A 26,866-nucleotide genomic window follows, 5' to 3' on the forward strand; every position below is an offset into this window, starting at 1 on the left:
GAGAAACCCATCCAAGTCGACTGTCTGAGCCTCCTCTCAGAGATGATAATGCTCAGTTTTCCATCTGCCTAGGTTTACCAAAGCTCTGTGTCTTTCTGCAGCTCCCCAATGCCTGGCTTGATAAGAATCCGTTATCGAAAAGAGAGCTGTGATGATTCACCAAGGCAAAAGCATCAAATCATTCGATTTGTTTGTTGCTTTGTTTTGTCTTATGCTGACCCTGCGCTAGTGCACTGGACTGTCAATGCTGAGGTGTGGTCAACTCCCTGGTACTAAATTAAGGTCTCTCCCTCCCTCCCTCCTCTCCCTCCAGATGGCTTCACCCCCCTGATGATCGCCTCCTGTAGCGGTGGAGGTCTGGAAACAGGAAACAGCGAGGAGGAGGAAGACGCCTCTGCCAACGTGATCAGTGATTTCATTTACCAGGGTGCGAACCTCCACAGTCAGACAGACCGCACAGGGGAGACCGCCCTTCATCTCGCTGCCCGCTACGCCCGCTCTGATGCTGCCAAGCGTCTTCTGGAGGCCAGTGCAGATGCCAACATCCAGGACAACATGGGCAAGACCCCGTTACATGCTGCCGTGGCCGCTGATGCGCAGGGTGTCTTCCAGGTATGGGGTCAAATGCAGATACATTTTTGTTCTTGTGTAGCAAAGAGACCGACTGTATTGGATTGGTAATGTGCCCTTGCTTCCTTAGTGTCTCTAAAGATAATCTCATACGACAGGGATCATCAACTAGAATTCTGGAGCAGATGGTCGGGGGGCCGGAACATAATTACTAATAATTTGTGGATTGCAAATTGACAGCAATAAGCCCAAACAGATACATTATTTGAATAAAACATAATAATTTCAAGATTTCCTTGCATTTGTATATGATCATGTTTATCTCTATTATGCGTAGGAATACTTGGGAACAAAATTAAAATCACTGATTTCCTGGTGTTTTTACAGACTTAATTTTTTGCTCAGAAAACTTGTTGGTCCAAATAAAACCACAGCGGGCCTCAAGTTGGGTAATCCTGTCATACAAGGTTAACCAACTCATTGTATCCTTTTGTAGATTTTGATCCGGAATCGTGCCACAGACCTGGATGCCCGCATGCACGATGGCACCACCCCTCTGATCCTGGCAGCTCGCCTGGCAGTGGAGGGCATGGTGGAGGAGCTCATCAACTGCCATGCTGACGTCAATGCTATCGATGACTTTGGTAGGGCTCATATCTCAATGCTGAATCTCTATGGGCTTCATGGCCTCATCGTATTCTTTCAATCAGAGCTAGAGGTGAAGCACATTCATTCCATTAATTAAATCAAACAAGGAATTTGTCATTGGAAATGGGCAGAAGATAAGATAAAGTCCACGTCCTTTTACAAAATGTTTTCTTACTTAGAAATAACGTGGAGGTTGAAAATTGTTATAGTCAAGTTTTTTTAGGTCATTTTAGACAGGCATGGGTTGTGTACTGAACGTGTTTTTCTGCTTGCCTCGCTCTCACCAGGCAAATCTGCTCTGCACTGGGCAGCAGCAGTGAACAACGTTGAAGCAGCTACTGTACTACTGAAGAATGGAGCCAACAAGGACATGCAGAACAACAAGGTAAGGAATCTTTGCTGCCTGATGGAACATAATATAATACAATATTTCTGTAAGCTACATTTCTTTAACATTTAAGCTTTATTTATACAGGTTATTGTCACTGAGATAAAATATCTTTAGCAAGAGAGAGCTGTCTATCTGTGGTCCACTGTAAACACATTTCTCTCTGTGTGTCTGCCTCAGGAGGAGACCCCTCTGTTCCTTGCTGCCAGGGAAGGAAGCTACGAGACGGCCAAGGTCCTGCTGGAGCACTTTGCTAACCGTGAGATAACTGATCACATGGACCGGCTGCCCCGAGACATAGCGCAAGAGAGGATGCACCATGACATTGTCCGTCTCATGGACGAGTACAACCTGGTCCGCAGCCCGCCTATGCACAGCCACGGCCATGGAGGCTCCATGGGCACCACTCTGTCGCCCTCTCTCTGCTCCCCCAACAGCTACTTGGGCAGCATGAAGCCCTTAGTCCAGAGCAAGAAGGCCCGCAAGCACAGCGCCAAGGGCATCGGCTACAAGGACGGCAAGGACATGAAGAACAAGAAGAAAACCTCCCAGGATGGGAAGGGAGGAGGTCTGTTGGACAGCTCAGCTGTTCTGTCCCCGGTGGACTCCCTGGAGTCTCCACACGGGTATATCTCTGACGTGGCGTCCCCTTCCATGATGACGTCCCCCTTCCAGCAGTCCCCGTCCATGTCACTCAACCACCTCCACGGGATGTCCGACCCCCATATGGGGGTCAACCACATGGGTATGCCCAACAAGCAGGAGCTCGCGCGCATTCAGTTTGACCCGCTTCCTCCCCGTCTCACTCACCTTCCATTGTCAGGCTCCAACGGCTCTGGGGGCATGAATGGCCAGTGTGATTGGCTCTCCAGGATGCACGCCAGCATGGGCCAGCCCGGACAGTTCAACCCCATGAGGGTTGGTCCTGTCGGGGGGCAGGGCGGTCTGCACCAGGGAGGCGGGCAGCACGGCATGATGACCTCTCTCCACACTGGGCTTCCCACCACCAGCCTGTCTCAGATGTTGAGCTACCAGGGCCTGCAGAACACCCGGCTGGCCTCGCAGCCGCACCCCATGCAGCAGGTCCAACAGCAGATGCAGATGCAGCACCAACAGAACCTACAACAACAGCTCCAACAGCAGCAACAGAGCATCCAGCTTCAGCACCAGAACTCTAGCACTGGCAGCAGTGGCCATGCCAGCAACCAGAACTTCATCAGCACGGAGCTGAGTGGCTCAGAGATCCAGCAGGGCACAGGGAACCAGGGCTCCATACCCATCCACACCATCCTGCCCCAGGAGACCCAGATCATGAGCCAGAACCTTCCCAGCACCCAGTACCTCACCCCTCCCTCCCAGCACAGCTACTCCAGCCCCATGGACAACACCCCCACCCACCAGCTACAAGTCCCCGACCACCCCTTTCTGACCCCCTCCCCGGGTCTCCCGACCAATGGTCCAGCTCATCCCCGCATTCTAACATGTCTGACTGGTCGGAGGGCATCTCAAGTCCACCAACCAGCAGCATGCAGTCTCAGATGGGACATATCCCTGACCAGTTCAAGTAGAGAGTTTGCATTGCTTTGCCAAATGGACTGATGGATATTTTTGTATGAAAAGGCACTCTTGAGAAAACAAAACAAAAAGACAGAGCTATGGACGGATTTGACCCAAAGCTCATGTTTATATGCTTTTGTACTAACAGTAAGAATTTCCTATGTTTTATTCCTTCACTTATTATTTATTCATGTCTTATTTATTCCTTTTCTTCCGCCTGCTTACATAAATGTGGGATCCAAGGTGTCAGGCCATAGTCAGGGCAGAGGTGAAACTTGTAGGGATACTGTAGCTTTGTTTATTTTTATATGTAGTGCTTTTGTCTGCAGTATACTGAGTTATTCAGATGTACACTGGGTATTTATTTGTTTAGAAATTTTGCCTTTTCATTTTCGCCAGATTTTTCATCGAACTCTTGTTTATATTTTTTAAATCTTAAATCCAGTGTTATTTCAATTTGTGTTTTGAGTGTTGTTAAATATTCAAGAACATTGCATTTATTTGCTGACAGAGCAAACGGTCATAAAAAATAGTTATTTTTCTCATCTGTGGTCAGGGATGCTGTATGAATAAATGATCTTATTACAGTACGCAGTTTCCATGTTCACATTTCAAACAGGTCCTCTGACCAAAAGCAAGAATCTGCTAAATAAAGTACGAGAGTTATAAGTAGTTCTTGGATCAATGCAGCATAAGCCTCTTGATTGGATTGTCTGTATGTGTCTGTGTGGCGCTGGGTTTATATGTGTTGGGGGAATGGTAAGGTAATGTACAGTATAACGCCAGCTTGGAGATTGACAGTTAATAGAACAGGCTTGAGTCTATGTGTCCCTTGTTAATTTTAGTCGTTCAAGAAATGGTCAGGATATTATTCTAAATGATTATTTCCCTCCAATTGTTTGAGGCTTTGGCTGGTTTTGTTTCAATGTAAATATGAATATGCATTTCCTTTGTAAGCAGGATTTTGTTTCAGAAATCTTAAGTCTTAATAATTCCATTTGGTTAAGAGGTTTCACAATGATCCACAGTAAAACATACAGAACATATATTTTACACTGTATTACTGAGGAAGAGATCTGAAAGGTTTATACAAACAACATAAATATAAGAGATGTTTTAAGCCCTTACAGATAAATAATAGCAGAAATATTGAGGAGTTATACAATTATTATTTATTGACTGTTTCTGTGATACAGAATAATCCACAGATGATTATTTGGATGAATGTTGGATGATTTCTTTACTCGATGTAAAAAGGAAGACTGGGGTGTCCTGTTTCTATAGTGTGTCCTCGCCTGATGCTTTGTGAGATGCTGTGAATGGTATAAGTTCTCAATTTGTTTCATTCAAACCCAAGGCTGTAGTATCTGCAATAAAATGTTACCTTCCTGCAATGTTTCAATTTGCATAAAATGTATTTTTCTTCCACTACCTGACTGTCAATCTGTAAAAAAAAAAAAAAAACTTCATATAATAAAAGATACCAATGCGTGTCTTGATTTCAACTTGTCTTCCGTGGTCTTTGCTGTCTGAATATCAATTGACTGGAGTTAGTAGCCCCATCTTGTAAAGTATACAAAGTCTTACAGTTCTTAATTTCAAGGTATCAGTTTGGTCTACAAAATCCAGTCTGTTGTAGTTGAACAATATGGACTCAGCAACCATACAAGTACAATCAAACTCAGGTGATGATATTCTGATACAGAGAAACAAAAAGTGAGCGAGAGTAAGAGTACATGTGTGTGCGTTTGTGTGTGTGTGTGAGAGAGAGAGAGCAAGCGAGAGAGAGAGAAACAATCAAGATATGCCTCCAAATTGATATTGAATGTTATTAGTAGAGTTTTCATACTCAATATTAATATCTAATGAATTACAGTCGTATTCATTATGAAGACATTTACACTGTCTTAAAGATTAGACTTTTTACCACCAACATTAACATCTAATGTATATATCTATCTATCTGGACAAATTAGTCAATAGTTATATTGTATTTTATTCCCCATGAGAAGCTGATGCTCTAGAATCCATAATGCGATACCTTTACCAACAATATTTAGTAGTTTTTCCCCTCTAGTGTCTTTTAGGACTTCACGGCTGAGTCGATTGAAAGAACTACAACTTCCACTATGCACATGGCCAAAACGTTGCCTGGGTTCAGAGGTCAATAAACAAAATCAGCTGTTAGGAAGCTATGTCATGTGATTTATACAATTAACATTTCGAAACAGTTATTTACAGAGGCTTTCACCAACAGCCTTTTGAATATGACAAATTGTGGTTTTATTTGCGTTGTTGTCTTGTTCTCCCTCTACTCTGAGACGCAGGGGCGTACACACAGCCGTTTTCAGGTAACCTTTTTACCCAGACGTTCAAGTGTTCACTGTTACTGGGGTTTACTCATGTCTGTTTCATGGCTGTTAGTATGTCTAGCTAACTATAGTTATTTTATGCAAGAGCAACCATTGCATTTCTTAAACGATGTTCATAGTTACCAAATTATATTCGTAGTACACGTGTTCATAGTTATGGCTATGAAGACTGTTCATAATGGCTAAGACTAGAGAGACTGCTGATATTTCATTCACTCTAGCATGTTTATGATCTCAGATGTTACATTATAGGGATATCAGGTTTGTTTCTCTGAACATGTCATACTTTTACATTATTTTTAGGTCAAGAATCATGGGTACAGCACTGACCCAAAACCCCAGTTTAAAGAGAAATACTTTCCCCAAATAATGGACCACTTCAACTTCAACAGTATGGGCAATGGAACCTATGAGCAACGGTACCTAATCACAGGTGAACATCCATTGCTATTGCTATTTTGCACACTTTGTGCTGGTCTCTCTTATTCAGTCCAACTTGTATGCTCACTTTTGATTGTTACCATACTCTGTGTCCTTCTAGATGAGTACTGGAAGAGAGGTTCTGGACCCATCTTCTTCTACACGGGAAATGAGGGAGACATCTGGGAGTTTGCCCTGAACTCTGGATTCATCACAGAGCTGGCAGCACAGCAAAGAGCCCTGGTCATATTTGCTGAGCATGTAAGAAGAGGCCATAATGTGTCACATGTTCATGTTGAAACTTGTGATCGTGACAGAACTGGGGAAGTTACTCAATCGTATCACAGAAATAGGCTGGCCTCGTATCCACAAAGCGTCTCAGAGTAGGATTGCTGATCTAGGATAATATTGTATGGACAGATCCTAGATCAGCACTCCTACTTTGAGACGCTTTATGCATACAGACACTAGGCTCAAATCAGTTCTCTGTTATGGTTGTTTTCATACCAGACTACAGAATGTCCTTGAACGGAGCAGTCAAACACTCAAGTAGAGCTGTTAGCTATAACATGATGCATACAGTTACCTTGAATGTTTGATTCATGTTCCACTTTTCTCTCCACAGAGATACTATGGCAAATCACTCCCATTTGGCCAGGACTCGTTCAACATCCCAGAGGTTGGGTTACTGACGGTAGAACAGGCCCTAGCAGACTATGCTATCATGATCACAGAACTGAAACAGCAGCTAGGAGCCTCCGCATGTCCAGTCATTGTCTTTGGTGGAAGGTAAGAGCTTTATTACAGGCAATTGGAAACCAAATGTCTATTGAATGATTTCAGTATTGGTTTCCGTGATCTGAAATCTGTCATTTGTATTATTTGTAGCTAAATGCAAGTTCCATTTTTTTTCTTCATGAAAAATGTTACAAAGCAAACTCTATGCTTTCAGATAAAAAATAATTGCGGTTCCAAATGTCTTTTCCCACAATGAAGGCATAATATTTTCTTTACATATCCAATTAATTCCCAATTCTGTTCTTCCAAAGTATCAGTATCTCAATGAGACAATGACATCATCAACTTCAGTAGAGATAAGAGGCCAGTCTCTCATACAAAGGTTGTCTTCTCTCTCTCGCCTTCAGTTATGGAGGAATGTTGTCAGTCTACATGAGACTGAGGTACCCAAACATTGTAGCAGGGGCTCTGGCTGCCAGCGCTCCCATCCTGTCTACTGCAGGGATGGGGGAATCAAAACAGTTTTTCCAGGATGTCACATCTGTAAGTTCAGATTTACAGTAGATAGTCTCACATTAGCTGGTCTATTTTGTCCCTTGATTGTAGTGACCAACGTTCTAGCTTTTCTGTATTTTCTACATTCTTGATTTTTACATTTCTCTGTTAACATTACCAAATGTTTTTTTTGTGTGTGTGTGTGTGTGTAGGATTTTGAGAACTATGCCCCAGAGTGTAAGGATGCTGTAAGAGGGGCATTCCAGAGGCTGCAAGACTTGGCTCAAATAGAAGGTAAAGTCTGCATGTGTAGCAAATAGGGATCTGTGAAACTCACTCCTCAGCCTGAAGTGTCTCTACTTGCGTTGCTGAATAGCTAGCTTTTCTGTGGCACGACTTAATATGCTTTAGATGGGCGGTCACGTGTGTTTGCGAGGCAGAGGTCCTCGGTTCGAGCCTTGGTATGTGTCGAATCAGGAGGAAGCCATATTAGCTAGGAAAGCAGCGTGGCATCCTTTACACCGGAGCGCCGAGTCGAGGTCCAAAAGGCTTCTCAACAGATTCTACCCCCAAGCCATAAGAGTCCTGAACAGCTAATCAAATGGCTCCCCAGACTATTTGCATCCCCACCCCCATGTTTTTTACGTGCTGCTATTCTGTTTATCTATGCATAGTCACTTTAACTCTACCTAAATGTACATATTACCTCAGCTAACCAGTGTATATAGCCTTGCTATTGTTATTTTACTGCTGTTCTTGAAATTATTTGTTACTTTTTATTTTTATTTCTTATGTTTTACTTAACACATATTTTTCTTAGCTGCATTGTTGGTTAAGCGCTTGTAAGTGAGCATTTCACTGTAAGGACTACTACACCTGTTGTATTTGGCACATAGAATTGTATAAGCCTCCGTAGAAATGGGTTCATCATTTGAATGTGCCTTTACAAAGTATTACTGTCATCACTGATACGTATAGGGTTGTATGTTACTGTAAAAGCACTGTGATTTTCCGTCATTACAGTAATGCTCGTCGTCTCCTTTGCATGTTTGTCCGACATCAGACTATGGCCGTATCCAGTCAGCGTTCTCGCTGTGCAAGACTCCATCCTCGTATAAGGACATCCACCAGCTGAATGGGCTCTTACGTAATGCCTTCACACTAATGGCCATGCTGGACTACCCCTACAGCACCCACTTCATGGGTAGCATGCCTGCCAACCCAGTCAAGGTACTGTTACTCACAGATAACAACTCTTTGGGATTTCACCTCTTCTATGTTGTTCAACCCATACTATGTTTGTGATGAACTAAGAAGAGAACTCTGTGCTTTTAGGTGGCCTGTGACACCATGCTGGGTGGAGCTGATTTGCTGCATGCCCTAAAAGACACTGCAGGTAAGTAGGCGAGAGTGCTGCCCAGTGAGTTCTGCATGAGTCCTGGGGTTCTAACAGTTGACTTTTGTATCATTGAGGCATTTCATATCAGTTTCCACTAGAGGGTGCTCCTCCTACACATCCCCCAGCTGCTCCTCAGGCAGAATCCTTATAAACCATATACCCAATCAACCCAGAAATCCATTTATTATTGATTGTCTGTATCACAGGTGCTCACAATTCCATATGAAGATGCAATGTTAGGTCTACCAGCAACTGCCATGTTGTAATATGTTGTTGATGTAATGCCAAATCTACAGGAATAGTGTACAACTCTACAGGAGATCTGACCTGCTTTGACCTCTACACCCTGTATGTGGAATGTGCTGACCCAACTGGCTGTGGACTGGGCTTCAATAGCCTGGCCTGGGACTACCAGGTACAGTATACATCACCAAGCTATTACCATTTGTTCTTTACTCATCAAGTTGGAAAACTAAGCAGAGCTACTGAAAATTGAATAATTATGGAAATGTTTTCACAAAGACTGATGTCTTCTCTTTCAGGCCTGCACAGAGATTGAGATGTGCTATGAGAGCAACAATGTGAGTGACATGTTCCCTCTTATGCCCTTCACTGAGAAACAGAGGGAACAATACTGCTCCAAGCGCTGGGGGGTGATCCCCCGACCTGGCTGGCTCAAAACCCAATTTTGGGGTGATGGTAAGAGCTGCCCCCCTAATCGCCTACAGTGGAGCAAAAAAGTATTTAGTCAGCCACCAATTTTGCAAGTTCTCCCACTTAAAAAGATGAGGCCTGTAATTTTTATCATAGGTACACTTCAAGGTACACTTTTGTCCAAAGTGACTTAATTATGCATGCATACATTTCTTGTATGAGTGGCCCCAGCGGGAATCAAACCATACAATCCTGGCATTACAAGCTCTATCAATGTAGCCATACAGGGCCACTTCTCTCTAGGCACACCCTTGTCTGCTTGATATTTCCATAGTTTCCTCAGTGATGTTTTGTTCTTTATGTTTCTGGTTGTCTCGATCAGCCCTCTCCACGGCCAGCAACATCATTTTCTCCAATGGAGATCTGGACCCATGGGCAAATGGAGGGGTAAGATCTGAGAGGTCGACCGATTTTTAATTGGAAATAAACCGATTTTAATTAGGGCTGATTTTAAAGTTTTCATAACAATCAGAAATCGGTATTTTTGAGCGCCGATTTCCAATTTAAAAAAATAAAATAATTATACCTTTAACTAGGAAAGTCAGTTAAGAACACAATCTTATTTTCAATGACGGTCTAGGAACGGTCGGTTAACTGCCTTGTTCAGGGGTAGAACGACAGATTTTCACCTTGTCAGCTCAGGGGATTCAATCTTGCAACCGTACAGTTAACTAGTCCAACGCTCTAACCATTGCACTCCACCAGTAGCTTGCCTGTTACACAAATGCAGTAGACGCCAAGGTAAATTTCTAGCGAGCATTAAACTTATCTTATAGAAAACAATCAATCATAATCACTAGTTATCACTACTAATCCAGTTTAGCAGGCAATATTAACCAGGTGAAATTGTCATTTCTCTTGCATTCATTGAACGCAGAGTCAGGGTATATGCAACCGTTTGGGCTGCCTGCAAACTAATTTGCCAGAAGTATATGTAATTATGACATAACATTGAAGGTTGTGCAATGTAACAAGAATATTTAGACTTAGGGATGCCACCCGTTAGATAAAATACCGAACGGTTCCGTATTTCATTGAAATAAACATTTTGTTTTCGAAATGATAGTTTCTGGATTCGACCATATGAATGACCAAAGGCTCGTATATCTGTGTGTTATGTTATAATTAAGTCTGATTTGATAGAGCAGTCTGACTGAGCAGCAGCAGGCCCGTAATCATTCATTCAAACAGCACTCTCGTGCGTTTTGCCAGCAGCTCTTCGCAAAAACAGAGCTGTTTAGGACTTCAAGCCTATCAGCCTAGTTAGCTGGGTGTGCGCTAATACCATTTCAAACGTCACTCGCTTTTAGATTTGGAGTAGTTATTCCCCTTGCGCTGCAAGGGCCGCGGCTTTTGTGGAGCGATGCTTCGAGTGTGGCTGTTGTTGGTTTGTTCCTGGTTCGAGCCCAGGGGACGGAAGCTATACTGTTACACTGGCAATACTTTTTTTTGTTTAAACTTTATTTAACCAGGCAAGTCAGTTAAGAACAAATTCTTATTTTCAATGACGGCCTAGGAACAGTGGGTTAACTGCCTGTTCAGGGGCAGAACTACAGATTTGTACCTTGTCAGCTCGGGGGTTTGAACTTGCAACCTTCTGGTTACTAGTCCAACGCTCTAACCACTAGGCTAGGGTTCCCTAGTGAACATATAAGAACATCCAATAGTCAAAGGTATATGAAATACAAATGGTATAGAGAGAAATAGTCCTATAGATACTATATTAACTTCAACCTAAAACCTCTTACCTTGGAATATTGAAGTCTCGTGTTAAAAAGAGCCTCCAACTTTCTCATGGTCTGAGCAAGGAACTTAAACGTTAGCTTTTTTACATGGCACATATTACTTTCTTCTCCAACACTTTGTTTTTGCATTATTTATTTGAGGCTAAATTGATTGTATTGTTGTGATTGTCATTATTATAAATAATCCGCATTGAAAAATCATAATCGGTCGACCTCTAATCTGAATCAAATGTATTTGAGTGCTACTTTTCTAAACCCTCACATTTTAAATGCTATTCATCAGTGGCTGTGTTTACACAGGCAGCCTAATTCTGATATTTGCCACTAGTTGGTCTTTTGACCAATCACATCAGATCTTTTTCTTATCTGATTGGTCAAAAGACCAATAAGTGGAAACAATTCTCACAATTTGCTGCCTGTCTAAACATAGTCTGTGATCCATTCAGTCTGTCTCACTAGTAAGATTAATGTTCTGTAGGTGAGAAAGTCCTTGAGCTCATCACTGATTGCAATCAACATCTCAGAGGGGGCTCACCATTTGGACCTGAGGTGAGAGAACTTATGATTAGAAATTTCACTTGACTTTCTTCCACTCAACTACTGTAAATTCACACAGTATACAATTATTTGTGCTATAATATTAGTCTCTTATACAGTATCACCACATGGGAATGGCTGCATTTCAATGCTAATGTTATTTCCCAGAGAGGCCAATGATGCTGATCCGGCATCAGTTATAAAGGCCCGTAAGATGGAGTCCGACACCATCGCTCAGTGGGTGAAAATGGAGAGGAAATGCCTTCAACGTGGATTTTAATGATTGACAGTTGTAAAAGGTTGTTCAATAAAGTATTTTAATCTTGACATTTATACAAATTTAAAGCAGGTCCATAGTTTTATTGTAAACCAAGTGACATTGTGGCACATTTTGTAAGTTCATGATTTAGACAGTTTGGTAGACCCAGAACCAAACACTGGTCCCATTAGCCCCCAGCTCTTGGTTTAGCATTTTCATTCCCAAGTTGAAAAACAGTTCAGTTGACATGGGTGTACTACTTTCCAGCTGAGTCACTGATGTTGCAGGGTTATAAACACACAAGGTGTCCCAAAATACACAGTATTGCAAATGACACAGGCGCATAGTTTCATTGAAATGCAGATTCTCACCAATTTGATATTGATTGCAAATGTCTACAATATTGCAATAAAAATGATAAAATCAGATCCGCTTTGGCCGACATCAGCATAGGTGTTGTTTTGGTGGTGTCAGGTGGAACTGCACTAGAGCTGTCAAATCCACAAGTGGCTCCTGGCATTGCCTAAATCAGACGTCGCATTAAGTGAAAGCCCATACAGCCTTGTTTTACAAGTTGAAACACGGGCATGTGAGATGTAATCTACACCTCCATTAGGCTGCTAAAAATCCTAATTTTGTTGAATGATTTTCAATTTGAGTGTTTCTTTATAGCCTACACTTTCTCGGTCTGAATTTCTAACAGGAGTAGGACGGGTGTGGCTTTGTGAATGATCAAGGCAGCTGCTCACCAATTTGACACCTTGGACATGCCAAAACAGCTATGCGGATGTTGGCTATCGCTGGTTTACACAATCTGATTGAATCTAGGCCTTGTTTTCCCTTGAGGTTCCAGTTGGGTAAGCTTATTTCATATGGTATTAGTGGTTTGAAATAAAAGTTCTCCACAGCTTGTGGGTTGAGTAAGTCAGAGCAGCTGGATTTAATCCATATCATGGCAGATTCGTGCTAAAATGTAAAGGTCATTTGTGATTGAGCCGACATGCAGCGATTACGTGAATGCGGTCTCCACGAATGTGGTAACATTGCCTTTAAATTTCTATCGTGCTATAAGACGGATCTTACGCGATACGGATCAAATCCAGCCCTTAACCATGACAATATCTCTGACCTTGGTTAGCAGGCAGCAGCTGACCTCAGATGCTGTATCAAAATCCCCCAATAGCATTTAATTTACATTGTTATAAAATAGGGAAATGGCTTATTTTGTCATTCTTAACAGAATGATGAATGTAGAATAATTCCAGATTCCAGTTATTTTAATAACTAGGATATCTTTGGTGTAGAAAAGTTTAGGACCCAGATGAAGGATTTTTAAAAAAGGAATCAGAAATGAGCAGCAGTATATATTAACTGATCAGAGACGTGAAAAAGGGATCGAAAGCAGAGCCCTTAGTTTCATGATATATACTGTAAGTCTATACACAGTGAGAGTTATGGAAGTATACCCAGCAAATGGTTGGACAGTTGGAAAATGACATTCCTTATTTCAAAATCACACCATGATTATGTAACAAATACACATCTTTGCACAACTATTCACATCAACTATGTACATTTCAATAACAAAACCATTTCTGAATGTGTCCAAAGAGTTTCATAATGTTGTCCAGAGCAACGTTGAAGGCACAAGTGAAACAACACTAAAGGAGGGGAGAGCTGAACATTGAAATAGGGAAGAAAACTACATTTCACACTTAAGATGTTGAGTTTGGGCTCAATAGAATCTGAGTGAAAGTGTACATCATAACATTCAATATAGCTATTTACAGGAATGATGGTGAAGTATAGGATCTACAGCCCAGGGCCCTGTTTCCCAAAAGCATGTTAAGGCTAAGTTCATCGTTAGGATCCTATGGTTAATGACCTTAACATGCTTTTAGGAAACCAGGACCAGTTCTACTGCTACTCCAGTTTCTGTGGCATAATCCACATTTACAATTCAGTCTATCCAGATATAGTATAACACACTACAAATCAATTCAAATTATATGGACTAAATTCAGCTTAATCTCACAAATATTTGTATAACTAAACTACCCAAGTGTTCACACTAGCTTGCCCTAATTTGATGCCACAACAGGAATGATGACAAATGATAAGGGAAAACTGACATTCTTTAAAGATAATAGCAGCAGAGTCAGTCAAACTCAAGGAAATTCAATAAGTGCTTGTTGTCCCCATACACAAAAAGGTGCATAGTATGCAAGTAAACTAGATTGTTCTATGCCTGACATGATTTTAACATTAAATATTTTTTTATATAAATAATTTCTTAATGTGATTGAGAAACTAGAGAGTGACATGATCCAGGGACACAGGAAGTTTCATCCCAATGCTATGTCATTTCCTGTAAAGCCCATTAATGTGTCACCTCCACTTCCTCTTGGGCTTCTGCCTAAGACAGCTTGGAGTTCAGTCACACTCATCCCATTCTCTAGTGTTGGTGGACAAAATAACCACAATGAGCCAACTACACAGGTTGGCTGGCTCATGTTTTCCACTCTTCCTTCAGAGTAAACAACTCATTATCAGAGGACAGACAGACTCCGCACCAGCAATGTGGTGAGAACAGAGAACATTTTAAATAAATATCAAGGCAACCGTGCCTCAATCTCACCCTAGCACTGCTGTCATTCCACCATGGCTATTACAATCATTTAACGAACAATGAATTACGGCCTTCTTATTTTAAATTTGCCATTTTTCCAGAGTTTTGGAGTTGGGAGAGTGTAAACCAACCCAAACTTGAGTCACAGATATATCAAAATGAGCAATGAGATATCTTGGTGTTAGCCAAGCCCTGAGCTGTGATGTATTTCTGTATCTACACTACCGTTCAAAAGGTTGGGGTCACTAAGAAATGTCCTTGTTTTTTTTTTAAATAACAGCACATTTTTTGTCCATTAAAATAACAAATTGATCAGAAGTACAGTCTAGATGTTAATGTTGTAAATTACTATTGTACCTGGAAATGGCTGATTCTTTATGAAATATCTACATAAGCGTACAGAGGCCCATTATCAGCAACCATCACTCCTGTGTTCCAATGGATTAGCTAACACAACGTGCCAAGTTAAAAAAAAAAAAAACTCTTATGCAATTATGTTAGCACAGCTATAAAAATGTTGAAGAAGCAATAAACCTGGCCTTCTTTAGACTAGTTGAGCATTCCTGGTTCGATTACAGGTGCAAAATGGCCAGAAACAAAACACTTTCTGAAACTCATCAGTCCATTCTTGTTCTGAGAAATGAAGGCTATTCCATGCGAGAAACTGCCAAGAAACTGAAGATCTAACACAAGCTGTGTACTACTACCACCTTCACAGAACAGTGCAAACTGGCTCTAACCAGATTAGAAAGAGGAGTGGGAGGCCCCGTTGCACAACTGAGCAAGAGGACAAGTACATTAGAGTATCTAGTTTGAGAAATAGAAGCCTCAAGTCCTCAACTGGCAGCTTCATTAAATAGTACCCGCAAAACACCAGTCTCAACGCCAACAGCGAAGAGGCAACTCCGGGATGCTGGCCTACTAGGAGGAGGTCCTCTGTCCAGTGTCTGTGTTCTTTTGCCCATCTTAATCTTTTATTTTTATTGGCCAGTCTGAGATACGGCTTTTTCTTTGCAACTCTGCCTATAAAGGCCTTCATCCCGGAGTCGCCTCTTCTCTATTGTACACCTATGCAGCTGTACATAGTCTATCGGTAAATAGCCCACCCAATTTACCTACCTCATCCCCATACTGTTTTTATTTATTTACTTTTCTGCTCTTTTGCACACCAGTATCTCTACCTGCACATGATCATCTGACAATTTATCACACCAGTGTTAATCCGCTAAATTGTAATTATTCGCCTACCTCATGCCTTTTGCACACAACTGTATATAGACTTTTTTTCTACTGTGTTATTGACTTGTTTGTTTACTCCATGTGTAACTGTTGTTGTCTGTTCACACTGCTATGCTTTATCTTGGCCAGGTCGCAGTTGTAAATGAGAACTTGTTCTCAACTAGCCTACCTGGTTAAATAAAGGTGAAACAAAAATAAAAAAATGTAGATATTCCATAAAAATAAATCGGCTGTTTCCAGCTACAAGTCATTTACAACATTAATAATGTCTACACTGTATTTCTGATCAATTTGATGTTAATTTAAAATGGACAAAAAAAAGCTTTTCCTTAAAACAAGGACATTTCTAAGTGACCCCAGACTTCTGAACGGTAGTGCATGTATCCCGTTGACTTGGCTGGTGTATCGCTCACTCAGCAGAAGGCCAGATGGGCAGGGGGTGGGCCTCTGTGTTGAACACATACTTGTCCAGACTGACCAGCTCCGGGTCATCTGAGAACAGCAGGTAGAAGTACTTGAGAGTCTCCCCCAGGAAGAAACTCTCCATCTTGTCCCGGGGGCTGGGGTACTCTGGGTCCCGGACGTTGTTGATGGATGTGTAGCCACCAGTAGAAACCTGAAGGGAGACAGACAAACATAACACACGCGATAAGAGAAGGATCTGTAATCTCTGGGGAAATATTGTACTTTACTATTGTAAAGTGGCTGTTCCACTGATGTCAGAAGGTGAATTCACCAATTTGTAAGTCGCTCTGGATAAGAGCGTCTGCTAAATGACTTAAATGTAATGTAAATGAAATACTCACTCAATAACCACATACTGAATATCTCATTGCATTTCTCTGTAGCCTGGTTTCAGATCAGTTTGTGCCGTCTTGCCAACTCCTATGGTCCTTGTCACGTCAAACAGATCTGAGACCAGGCTGGTTAATTTACTAACAGTAGTCTAGGCTGGGTAGTGACTGTGTTCTCTCACCTTGGTGTACTTGTTGAAGTTCTGGAGGATCTCCCAGCCCCAGTCTCTGTACTTCCTGTCCTTAGTGAACCTGTACAGATAAAACAAGCTCTCCACCGTCTCAGGGCGAAGGAGGTTGTGTCTGTCTGCAAGCTGAGAAGAGGACAGATACGAGAAACAATCACATAGGAAATTGACCATATCCATGAAAAACTTCACAGCAGTAAAATAAAAGGGTCAGAAACCCAACTATACTTCAGTAGTGTATTGTTTAATAATATCTCTGCAGGGGAAGTGCACACCCCTGTATACCCACCTTGACGTCTACATCTCTGATGCTTCCCTCGTGCATGTTGAAGTGGACGATCTCAGGGCTCAAGCCAGTCTCCATCTGGGCATACATCTGGTAGCAGGTCTCCATCAGCTGCTTGGCCAGCTCCATGTGGTCAGCTGGCAGGCCATGGTGGGCCCCTAGAGCCAGGGTCCCAGGGAGGAAACACACCAGGTGGTCCTGACAGACAGAGTTGGGGAGTCAGTGGAGCAATAGAATGTCCATGTTGCAGAATAGAGCCCACAATCTTTTAATGGAAAAGACTGGAACTACAGCTGGATAGGGTTTGATAGCCTTGCTTGACTCATCAAAGCGATAATATTTAAGTATTGGGTGAAACTGGGCTTCAAATGCCCAACCTTAAACAGGGTGCAAACCTCCCTCAAAGAAAATCTTGAGTTTCCGTTGATTTAGAGAAAACATCAGCTCTTTCACCCACACTCATCTGGTGTGCATCGTATACTAACCATTTTGGGGCTGAACTGACCATGGGACAGCTCCCCTACGAAGGTCAGGCTGTTAGGAGATGACTTCTTAAGCAGGTTCTTCTTCACTCCCTCTAGGGCCTGCAGGTAATCCTCCAGCAATCTGAAGAACACAGTCACAGCTTTACAGCCAAGCACTGGAGAACACACGCACAGACACAGCCAAACACATGTACAGACACAGCATTACAGCCAAACACACGCAGACACGGCATTATAGCTAAACACACGCACAGACACGGCATTACAGCCAAACACAGGCACGGCATTGCAGCCAAACACATGCACAGACAGCTTTACAAGCCAAACACTGGAGAACACACGTACAGACACGGCATTATAGCCAAACACACGCACAGACACGGCATTATAGCCAAACACGCGCACAGACACGGCATTACAGCCAAACACACGCACAGACACGGCATTATAGCCAAACACACGCACAGACACGGCATTACAGCCAAACACAGGCACAGGCACGGTATTACAGCCAAACACAGGCACAGGCACGGCATTACAGCCAAACACAGGCACAGGCACGGCATTGCAGCCAAACACAGGCACGGCATTGCAGCCAAACACAGCATTGCAGCCAAACACAGGCACGGCATTGCAGCCAAACACAGGCACAGGCACGGCATTACAGCCAAACACCGGCACAGGCACGGCATTACAGCCAAACACAGGCACAGGCACGGCATTACAGCCAAACACACAGGCACGGCATTACAGCCAAACACCGGCACGGCACGGCATTACAGCCAAACACCGGCACGGCATTACAGCCAAACACCGGCACGGCATTACAGCCAAACACCGGCACGGCATTACAGCCAAACACCAGGCACGGCATTACAGCCAAACACAGGCACAGGCACGGCATTACAGCCAAACACCGGCACAGGCACGGCATTACAGCCAAACACAGGCACAGGCACGGCATTACAGCCAAACACAGGCACAGGCACGGCATTACAGCCAAACACAGGCACGGCATTACAGCCAAACACAGGCACGGCATTACAGCCAAACACAGGCACGGCATTGCAGCCAAACACATGCACAGACAGCTTTACAAGCCAAACACTGGAGAACACACGCACAGACACGGCATTATAGCCAAACACACGCACAGACACGGCATTACAGCCAAACACAGGCACAGGCACGGCATTACAGCCAAACACAGGCACGGCATTACAGCCAAACACAGCCAAACAGCCAAACACAGGCACAGGCGGCATTACAGCCAAACACAGGCACGGCATTGCAGCCAAACACAGGCACGGCATTACAGCCAAACACAGGCACAGGCACGGCATTACAGCCAAACACAGGCACGGCATTACAGCCAAACACAGGCACAGGCACGGCATTACAGCCAAACACAGGCACAGGTACGGCATTACAGCCAAACACCGGCACGGCATTACAGCCAAACACCGGCACAGACACGGCATTACAGCCAAACACAGGCACAGGTACGGCATTACAGCCAAACACCGGCGCGGCATTACAGCCAAACACTTACAGCCAAACACCGGCACAGGCGCGGCATTACAGCCAAACACAGGCACGGCGCGGCATTACAGCCAAACAGGCCAGGCACGGCATTACAGCCAAACACCAGGCACAGGCACGGCATTACAGCCAAACACCGCAGCCAAACAGGCACGGCATTACAGCCAAACACCGGCACGGCATTACAGCCAAACACAGGCACAGGCACGGCATTACAGCCAAACACAGGCACAGGCACGGCATTACAGCCAAACACACTGGGCACAGGCACGGCATTACAGCCAAACACAGGCACAGGCACGGCATTACAGCCAAAACAGGCACACAGCACGGCATTACAGCCAAACACAGGCACACGGCATTACAGCCAAACACAGGCACAGGCACGGCATTAGCCAAACACAAACACAGCCAAACAGGCACGGCATTACAGCCAAACACAGGCACAGGCTTTACAAACACGGCATTACAGCCAAACACAGCATTACAGCCAAACACAGGGCACGGCATTACAGCCAAACACAGGCACAGGCACGGCATTACAGCACGGCATTACAGCCAAACACAGGCCAAACACAGGCACGGCATTACAGCCAAACACAGGCACAGCATTACAGCCAAACACGGCATTACAGCCAAACAAACAGGCACGGCATTACAGCCAAACACAGGCACGGCATTGCAGCCAAACACCATGCACAGACACGGCTTTACAAGCCAAACACTGGAGAACACGGCATTACAGCCAAACACAGCCAAACACAGACACGGCATTATAGCCAAACACACAGACACGGCGCACAGACACGGCATTACAGCCAAAACACCGGCACAGACACGGCATTACAGCCAAACACCGGCACAGGACACGGCATTGCAGCCAAAAACAGGCACGGCACAGCCAAACACGGCAGGCACGGCATTGCAGCCAAACACATGCACGGCATTACAGCCAAACACAGGCACAGGCACGGCATTGCAGCCAAACACAGGTACGGCATTACAGCCAAACACCGGCACAGGCACGGCATTACAGCCAAAACACAGACACGGCATTACAGCCAAACACAGGCACGGCATTACAGCCAAACACCGGCACGGCATTACAGCCAAAACACAGACACAGCATTACAGCCAAACACACGTACAGATACAGCCAAACACTTTGGACCAGTACCTCCACCAGTCCATGTGTACTGCTCTGTATAAAAACACAACTGGCTTGACAAAGGAATATGGCTAATAACTGTACAAATACTGAGAAACATCAGCTGAATGGTACTTTTACTATTATTGTTTGATAAGTGTCCCATAGAATCTAGTGTCAACGCCAACTGATAGAGCACTGAGCCAATGAAATAAAAATACAATTTCAAACAAGTACTTTAAACATAGCACAAGAACCAAATCTGTCCTCAAGCATCAAAGTCCTCAAGCTGCGCTGGGTCTGTGAGAGCTGTTCCAACGGAGGATAAATGTTTTATAAAGTAGTTCTGAGGACCTAGTTGTGCATGAAGTTAAGCAAATATTACCAGACAGTCATGAATAGTCTTGTGCACATCCTGATACGGCATGCAGCCATTCAGCCACATCCACACAGAATCGCAGGTAACAGAGAGACGGGCTGTTTAAGTCGTGTCAGTTACATCAAGGGAGCTGAGGAGATCAAGCTTAGGACTGTCAAACACGACAGCAAGCTAAAACAGCGACAACTCTGCTGCCTGCCTCCAGTACTTAGCAGGGAGCCTAGACAAGATGAGTAGGAATCTAGTGGCTCGACCTGACTCTGTGAATTAGTGTCAGCCTCAACCTCATGACAGCCTCGAGAAAAGTAGACAGGAAAAGTGTTTAGGAAACCCACTCCAACTCACTCTGTCTCCTTCTGGCCTCCCTGTATCCACTGTTTAAGGAGGTATTCGTAGTAGCTATCTGCTCGTGCGCCCAGGGTGAAGACCCCCAGATGGGTGAACTGGCCGCTATTGGTGTTGATGAACATGGGGACGAGGCCGTCCTGCTTCCCTTCCAGCTTGTGGACTTTTTGCATGACCTTATCCACTGCAGCCTGGATGAGAAAGGAGGTGGGGGGGGAATATGTAAGTTAAAGCTAGAATCCGTAAATGAATCACTAACAAAGCAGTCACCCTGCTTCTGTTTTGGTACAAAGCTGAGGAATGCACCTGGGGAAATGTAACCACTCAAATTCATAGACAGAGCTATGGATGCAAGGAAAATCATTGTTTTAATCATGTTGAGGATATACCGTGTTTGTTTACTTCTTTATGTACAAACATTGGAGTAAAACAAGCTTTATTTGGGGGTTCTGATGGAATAATAAGTAAGTTATCTTTTTCAATAATCAAATTACGTATACATCATTAATCTATAAGTCCAGAAATTGATGTAGCAACTAAGGATTCTATCTTAAAGTGTTGTCAGAGATTATTGATAAAGTGCTGTGGAATCAAACGTTGTCCAGAAGGCTGACATTAATTGAGTCCTTTCACTAGAACATTGCTTGTGAATATTACCCGGTAGCGTGTGTCCTGAGTGAGGCGACTCAGCTCCCTAAACTCTAGCTGGATGCTGGTGACCTCAGCAACAGTGCTGTCTGACGTCCATCGAGGGGGGTGGGCCGTACCCTTCCCAATGTTCACATCTGAGTAGGGGATCTTGGACGGGGTGTTGAAGGCAGGCATTAACCTCGTTCCTATATCTTTCTGCAAGGTCATCAAAAGAACAACAGAAGGCCGATCAATATGTTTCCCTAGCCAGACCCCCTCCCACAGAAAAACAAGTTATTTCACGAAATAACTTATAAGACCTAGCAGTATCCCATGAAAGGGTCTTTGAGAGGCAGAAGGAGTGGAAGAGGAAATGTCAGAGGCCCAGCAGCAGTAACAGTAACAGCCAGCTCTCTGTCTGCATGTCTCTCTGTCTGCATGTGACTCACAGCCTTGTCCAGGAACAGAGTGTCTCCAGTCAGATGGTAAGTGCTCAGCAAGCCGCCCAGGATACGGATGGTGCTCTCAAAAAGGTTCACATCAACGTTCTTATTGAAGGAGAGCTCGGTTGACACCCAGGTCTTAGCCTCCTCAAACTCTGTCAAAAAAGAGACCAACCACAATTTTAGTGGTCTAACTCCATGTAAACTCTATGATATAGCAGATACAAAGACAAGTTGGATCATGAATATAAGTAGCGTTTTCCCTATTTGCATTCAGCAGTGGCGCTGCTAAATTGTGGCCGCCAAATTAAATAAACAATTTATATAATAATATACGGTATATAATTATAATGTAATATAATAATATATGATTTATATAATAATAATATACTGTATATATATATATTTTTTTTTTTTTGGGGGGGGGGGGGTGATTTTAGGGGTGGTAAAAAAAAATCAGTGTCAACTTAAAACGACTAAAAGCAGATATAAAGTATGTTGAAAAGATAATGGAGATACATATCTTTGATCACATTTGTCTCAGCCCCATGGCAAAATGTGTAGAATTGCAGGAAATTAGCTTTAAAAACATCTAACTTTACCATCGCTGCTGTAAAAAATCCTAGGGGAAACACTGAAGTACCTTCTCTGAGGTTGAGGATCCACATGGTGTCCAGGGCATCAATCAGGGTCAAGCCCAGGCCAAACCACTCTCCATAAGACTTAGAGATGGGCCTCAGCTCATCTTGGCCCCAGGCAAACTCTTTGTATCCCTTCCACGCATGTCTGAAAGCATCTCGTACTGCCTCAAGCCTATCGAATTCTGAAACACACACGCCAAGATAATTAACTACCATCTAAAGAATTATAAATTAATTACTTCTAATTTCAAATAACTAAGTCTCTTTCAGACCATGCACATTTCCTCTCAAAGCGCTAGTTTCCCTCTATCAAACTCAACTTGTGCTTAATAAACAACTGTTGTTAATGGTCATGAAGGGTGGGCTATGGAGGGTTTGCACACACACACACACGGTACAGACCTGGCTCGTGTGAATGGTCCTCTTGCTCAACCACTGGGACAGCCACCTTGTTCTCTGCTTCCTTGGCAGTTCCTCCTTCAGTGGCTTGGTCAGCCTCAATCAAGGCCCCACGCCTATTAAACACACATAGGTGTCGGTCAAGATGAGAAGACCAGAAAACATGTTTATATGTTTGGAACAGAGTTTTAGTTTCTAGTCAGAGTTCTCCTCACCATCGCTTCCCTAATCCATGCATGCAATAAAGGCTTATGTATCAGAGATAAATTGACTTTCATTATCCATTAGTCATCTCCTCTGATTAGAGACTAGTCTTACTTAACAAGTGGCTTCTCTCCCTTTTTTTTGTCAGCTTTCTTTGCTTCTTGAATCGGATTCTCCTCCTCCTGGATATCTGACCCGGTGCCTTTCTTTTGCAGACGGTTCTGCAGGCCGGGTGGCCCCCGCTTGTGGGGTGCCCTCTTCTGCTTCTGAAGGACAAGACACGTTAAGGGAAGTGCTTCAATTCAAAAACACTGCTTACTGAATGTATCACTGCACATATTTCTCACAGCCAAAGGCTAGCTTTAGTATTAGAGGAGTGGAATGTACCAACCTCTGAAGGTGGCTCTGGTACTAGTGGTTGGTTCTGTTTATCCGACTCAGGTAGGACCTCAGGGATGAGCAGTTTCAGAACATGGCCCTCATCCTCCTTCACAACAACAGTAAGGCCTAGGGAGGTACATAGGGGAGGATGTTCAGTCTCTGGTGCCTCAAAAACAGAGTCCCCACCACCATAACAATTCGATTTTTTTGCTGGCCTTACCTCTGAAGTGTTCTGTGACAGTGGGGTAAGTGGCAATCCCACAAACTAACATGAGAGCCACGCTGAAGAGGATGAGGTTGCGCTGCAATCTGGATAACTGTTTCCATTTCTGTGGAGAAATGGGTGCAAATTGGAGGAGATAGAAAATGACAAAGCAGTAAGCAGAGTAAATAACACCAAAACTCAGCTACAATTGATTGCACCAGTTTGTCTGTCAGGAGAGAGTCACACGAAGAAAGAAATCCAGAAGAACCACTGAATGTCACACACAGTGCAACATGTCTGATCAACTGTCAGTACCATGCTGCTACGTACTATACAGAGGCACTGCATTGTCATATTCTTCGGATAAACATCACCATCCTGGTGTCATATCTCCACAGATTGACAGTGACAGGTCTGAGCTAGTCATTTTCTGTTGGAGTGACAATCACATGATATTATGGATATGATGATAATTGTGTCTCGGGGCATTTTTTCAGTCAAGTTAGCAAACCATAAAAAATGTCATGCTATATTTGCAGTATAAAACATTCAGTGGGATATATAGTATAGCCTATCAATCAACTGCAAAGCATACATAGTAAGTCATCAGATCAGAGTTTGTGATTAAGATAAGTAGGTTGGTTGACTTCCTTCAGCAATCACTCACCCTCCAGCAGGACTGTCTTCTCCACGGTTTGCTGTTATAGTTGCCACTTCCAGTGAAGGTTAAAGACACAAATTCCTTCCTTGATGGTGAGTGCATGTCTCCAGCCTACCCCACAGTGAAGTCATAGACTCTATGCTAGAGGAGGAAAGTAGGCTGCAAATTAGAAATTACAGCAGAGGCAACACAACCTCCCTTCTCTAATTATACAAACTCAACTGTAGAGAGATGTACTTTAATAGATCAAATGACTTTCAATATGGAGGACACATAAATAGGACTAAATGTTTGTAGGATATAGAATACAATTATGATGTTGCTTCAATTGACAAATAAGGCATAATATCTGAAAACAAAGCAATGCAGTTTCATTTACAAACCTTTTATTGATAATAATGACATGTTTGAAAATATTCCTGTCAATCACAGCCAATTATTGTTAATGAGTACTTGACTGGTCCTTTGTAGCTCAGTTGGTAGAGCATGGCACTTGTAATGTCAGGGTAGTGGGTTCGATTTCCGGGACCACCCATACGTAAAATGTAGACACACATCGCTTTGGTAAGTCGCTTTGGATAAAAGTGTTGGCTAAATGGCATATATTATTGTTATATTTACATTATTGTCACTGTCTTTCCTTATTTGCAGCCTGCCAATTGACCTAACTATTGAAAATATTGCTTACATTTGTTCCCAAACAAGTCAAATTAGCTTCGAAAGGAAAGAAATGACTTTTAAGATACTGTATGCCAGCTGATGAGAGGTAGCTAGCAGATTGTCACGGGCTAATGTGATGCTCAGGGTAGGTACTGTTTGGCGTAGGGACACATTCTTCATGTATCTATTACTGTAGTTAGGCTTAGTCTACCTGTATTCTATAGCTTTAGTGATGTGTTGTATAGATTCCATAATCCGGACATGAGCGAGTGCTCAGCTGGTTCTCAACACTGTGTGCACCCATATGTGCGCTGAAATCAACAGCCACCTCGTTCCTCTCAGCAGCCTCCACTGGTTCCCAAACTTTTTTTCACTCGGCCCCCTTCCAACATTGGGGAACATCCATTCATTGGGAAGGCAGATCAAGTGTTTCTTTTCAAAAGCAAATCACTTTTGTATGAGAAAACATAAAAACCTACTAATTACGTCACGTTTGTGTTGAGCAGACTGTGGGCTTTGAACAGTGCACCTTGTTCATGCCAGGGAGCAGCCCGGTTCCAAAATGAACGCAATCAACTTTCACCCGGTGCAAAACGCCTACACGGTTCAGATTAATCAAATCCCCTCATTGAGACAGGTGGATGACCACCCCAAAGTGCTGCATGCCATGATGACACGGTTGTTTTGATCAATGAGAGAGAGAACATTTGAATTAGACAAGATGGCTGCGTATACATTGTTGGATCACTTGGCACAAAACATGTATTTTAATATCGGAGCATTTTATAAATTCAAACCACTTGCAACTGGACACGGGAATTTTAGAAGATACATGTTTGGCCCAAAAAAGGCTGGTCGAAAATGCTCTGTGCTTCTCCAAACAGTACCTATCCTGTAACCGCTACTGGAGCGTCACATTAGCCCGTTACAATCTGCTAGCTAGAGGAGACTATGACCGAAGTCTACTCGCAACAGCTGGGATGTATTCATTATGGAAACAGTTTACCGTGTAAGAACCAAACGGGAGCAAACACAAGTTTCTATTGGACAAATTCAGGCAGGTCCCTCCCCGTTTCGTTCCGTTTAAGAAACGTTATCCAACAGAATCTGCGTAATGAATACGCCCCTGATAATTACGACTGAAAACATCCTCGCAAACAACAACAATGTGCAAGCTAACACAATCAAAACGTATACTAAAATAAGACGTTGATTTTAGAAATAAATGTACTTTACCTTTTATTCAACAGTGTATGGTATCTCGTGCTCTTCAGAGCTCCAATTCCAATGTCCTGGATCTTGAGCGAAGCTTGACCGATTCACAAAGCGACTATAGACCGAGGCATTACGAGGCCTACAGCCTAAAAACAAGCAGTTACACGAGTAAAGTTAATTTACTACAAACGATGAGCATGTCTAACAGGAAAACGGCAAGTGTTCGTTTAAAATGATTGCATACCTTGAAGAGAACGATTCTCTACCCAAGAGCAGCAATGCAATATCTATACATGCCACGCGCTCATTGCTAGAAAAAGTAACCTGACCGAACAGAGCGGAAGCAACAAAATAAATTCGTTGATACAAGTCTGAGGATGATACATTGTAAATACACGCCTGTCTCTCAAATCAACACTTCGTCCGATTTACTTTTAATGAAACATCAGTAGTTAATTTTCATTCGAATCTAGTCAAATCACAGTTTTCAATTGTTTCAAGTTTTACTGAAAATAAAATAGCTTATTTTCAAATGGTTTGGGTGCTCAATA

General features: G+C 43.2%; 2 protein-coding genes and 1 pseudogene across 3 annotated transcripts; 2 read left to right on the plus strand and 1 right to left on the minus strand.

Moving 5' to 3' along the window:
- The window catches only part of LOC135539424 (neurogenic locus notch homolog protein 1-like), a 52,977-nt pseudogene extending 48,309 nt beyond the window's left edge, over positions 1 to 4,668 (plus strand).
- A 651-nt stretch (positions 4,669 to 5,319) lies between these two features.
- dpp7 (dipeptidyl-peptidase 7) lies at positions 5,320 to 11,928 on the plus strand. The gene is made up of 13 exons (XM_064965338.1): positions 5,320 to 5,514; positions 5,839 to 5,968; positions 6,077 to 6,216; positions 6,581 to 6,744; positions 7,101 to 7,236; positions 7,401 to 7,482; positions 8,252 to 8,418; positions 8,524 to 8,584; positions 8,884 to 9,002; positions 9,130 to 9,286; positions 9,624 to 9,688; positions 11,525 to 11,595; positions 11,752 to 11,928. Exons 1-13 carry the CDS (start codon positions 5,431 to 5,433, stop codon positions 11,861 to 11,863), a joined length of 1,488 nt encoding a protein of 495 aa, XP_064821410.1. The 5' UTR covers positions 5,320 to 5,430; the 3' UTR covers positions 11,864 to 11,928.
- On the minus strand, positions 11,883 to 26,652 carry man1b1b (mannosidase, alpha, class 1B, member 1b). 2 transcript variants are annotated; one of them, XM_064965317.1, is made up of 15 exons: positions 26,560 to 26,645; positions 26,337 to 26,461; positions 24,447 to 24,581; positions 23,795 to 23,903; positions 23,585 to 23,700; positions 23,308 to 23,459; positions 22,993 to 23,105; positions 22,593 to 22,772; positions 21,956 to 22,104; positions 21,534 to 21,722; positions 20,877 to 21,067; positions 17,464 to 17,584; positions 16,982 to 17,176; positions 16,687 to 16,818; positions 11,883 to 16,326 (listed from the first exon to the last, which is right to left on the minus strand). In XM_064965317.1, exons 3-15 carry the CDS (start codon positions 24,540 to 24,542, stop codon positions 16,120 to 16,122), a joined length of 1,950 nt encoding a protein of 649 aa, XP_064821389.1. In that variant the 5' UTR covers positions 24,543 to 24,581; positions 26,337 to 26,461; positions 26,560 to 26,645; the 3' UTR covers positions 11,883 to 16,119. The 2 variants fall into 2 exon arrangements, with proteins under 2 accessions (XP_064821389.1, XP_064821397.1); XM_064965325.1 differs by having other exon boundaries at positions 24,447 to 24,576; positions 26,337 to 26,652.
- Positions 26,653 to 26,866: the final 214 nt, after the last annotated feature.

The sequence above is a fragment of the Oncorhynchus masou genome, chromosome 1, assembly GCF_036934945.1.
Source record: "Oncorhynchus masou masou isolate Uvic2021 chromosome 1, UVic_Omas_1.1, whole genome shotgun sequence".
NCBI classification, from domain to species: Eukaryota; Metazoa; Chordata; class Actinopteri; order Salmoniformes; family Salmonidae; genus Oncorhynchus; species Oncorhynchus masou.

What these genes read in the sequence shown, in the direction of transcription:
- dpp7 (XM_064965338.1), top strand. Translation starts at nt 5,431, where the DNA reads ATGACAAATTGTGGTTTTATTTGCGTTGTTGTCTTGTTCTCCCTCTAC. An exon ending in TGCCTGCCAACCCAGTCAAG is followed by an intron (nt 8,419 to 8,523) that starts GTACTGTTACTC and finishes CTGTGCTTTTAG; the next exon opens with GTGGCCTGTGACACCATGCT. An exon ending in TGCCCTAAAAGACACTGCAG is followed by an intron (nt 8,585 to 8,883) that starts GTAAGTAGGCGA and finishes CCAAATCTACAG; the next exon opens with GAATAGTGTACAACTCTACA.
- man1b1b (XM_064965325.1), bottom strand. Translation starts at nt 24,542, where the DNA reads ATGCACTCACCATCAAGGAAGGAATTTGTGTCTTTAACCTTCACTGGA. An exon ending in GGACCATTCACACGAGCCAG is followed by an intron (nt 22,773 to 22,992) that starts GTCTGTACCGTG and finishes TGTGTGTTTCAG; the next exon opens with AATTCGATAGGCTTGAGGCA. An exon ending in ACTTCAACAAGTACACCAAG is followed by an intron (nt 16,327 to 16,686) that starts GTGAGAGAACAC and finishes GTCTCCCTTCAG; the next exon opens with GTTTCTACTGGTGGCTACAC.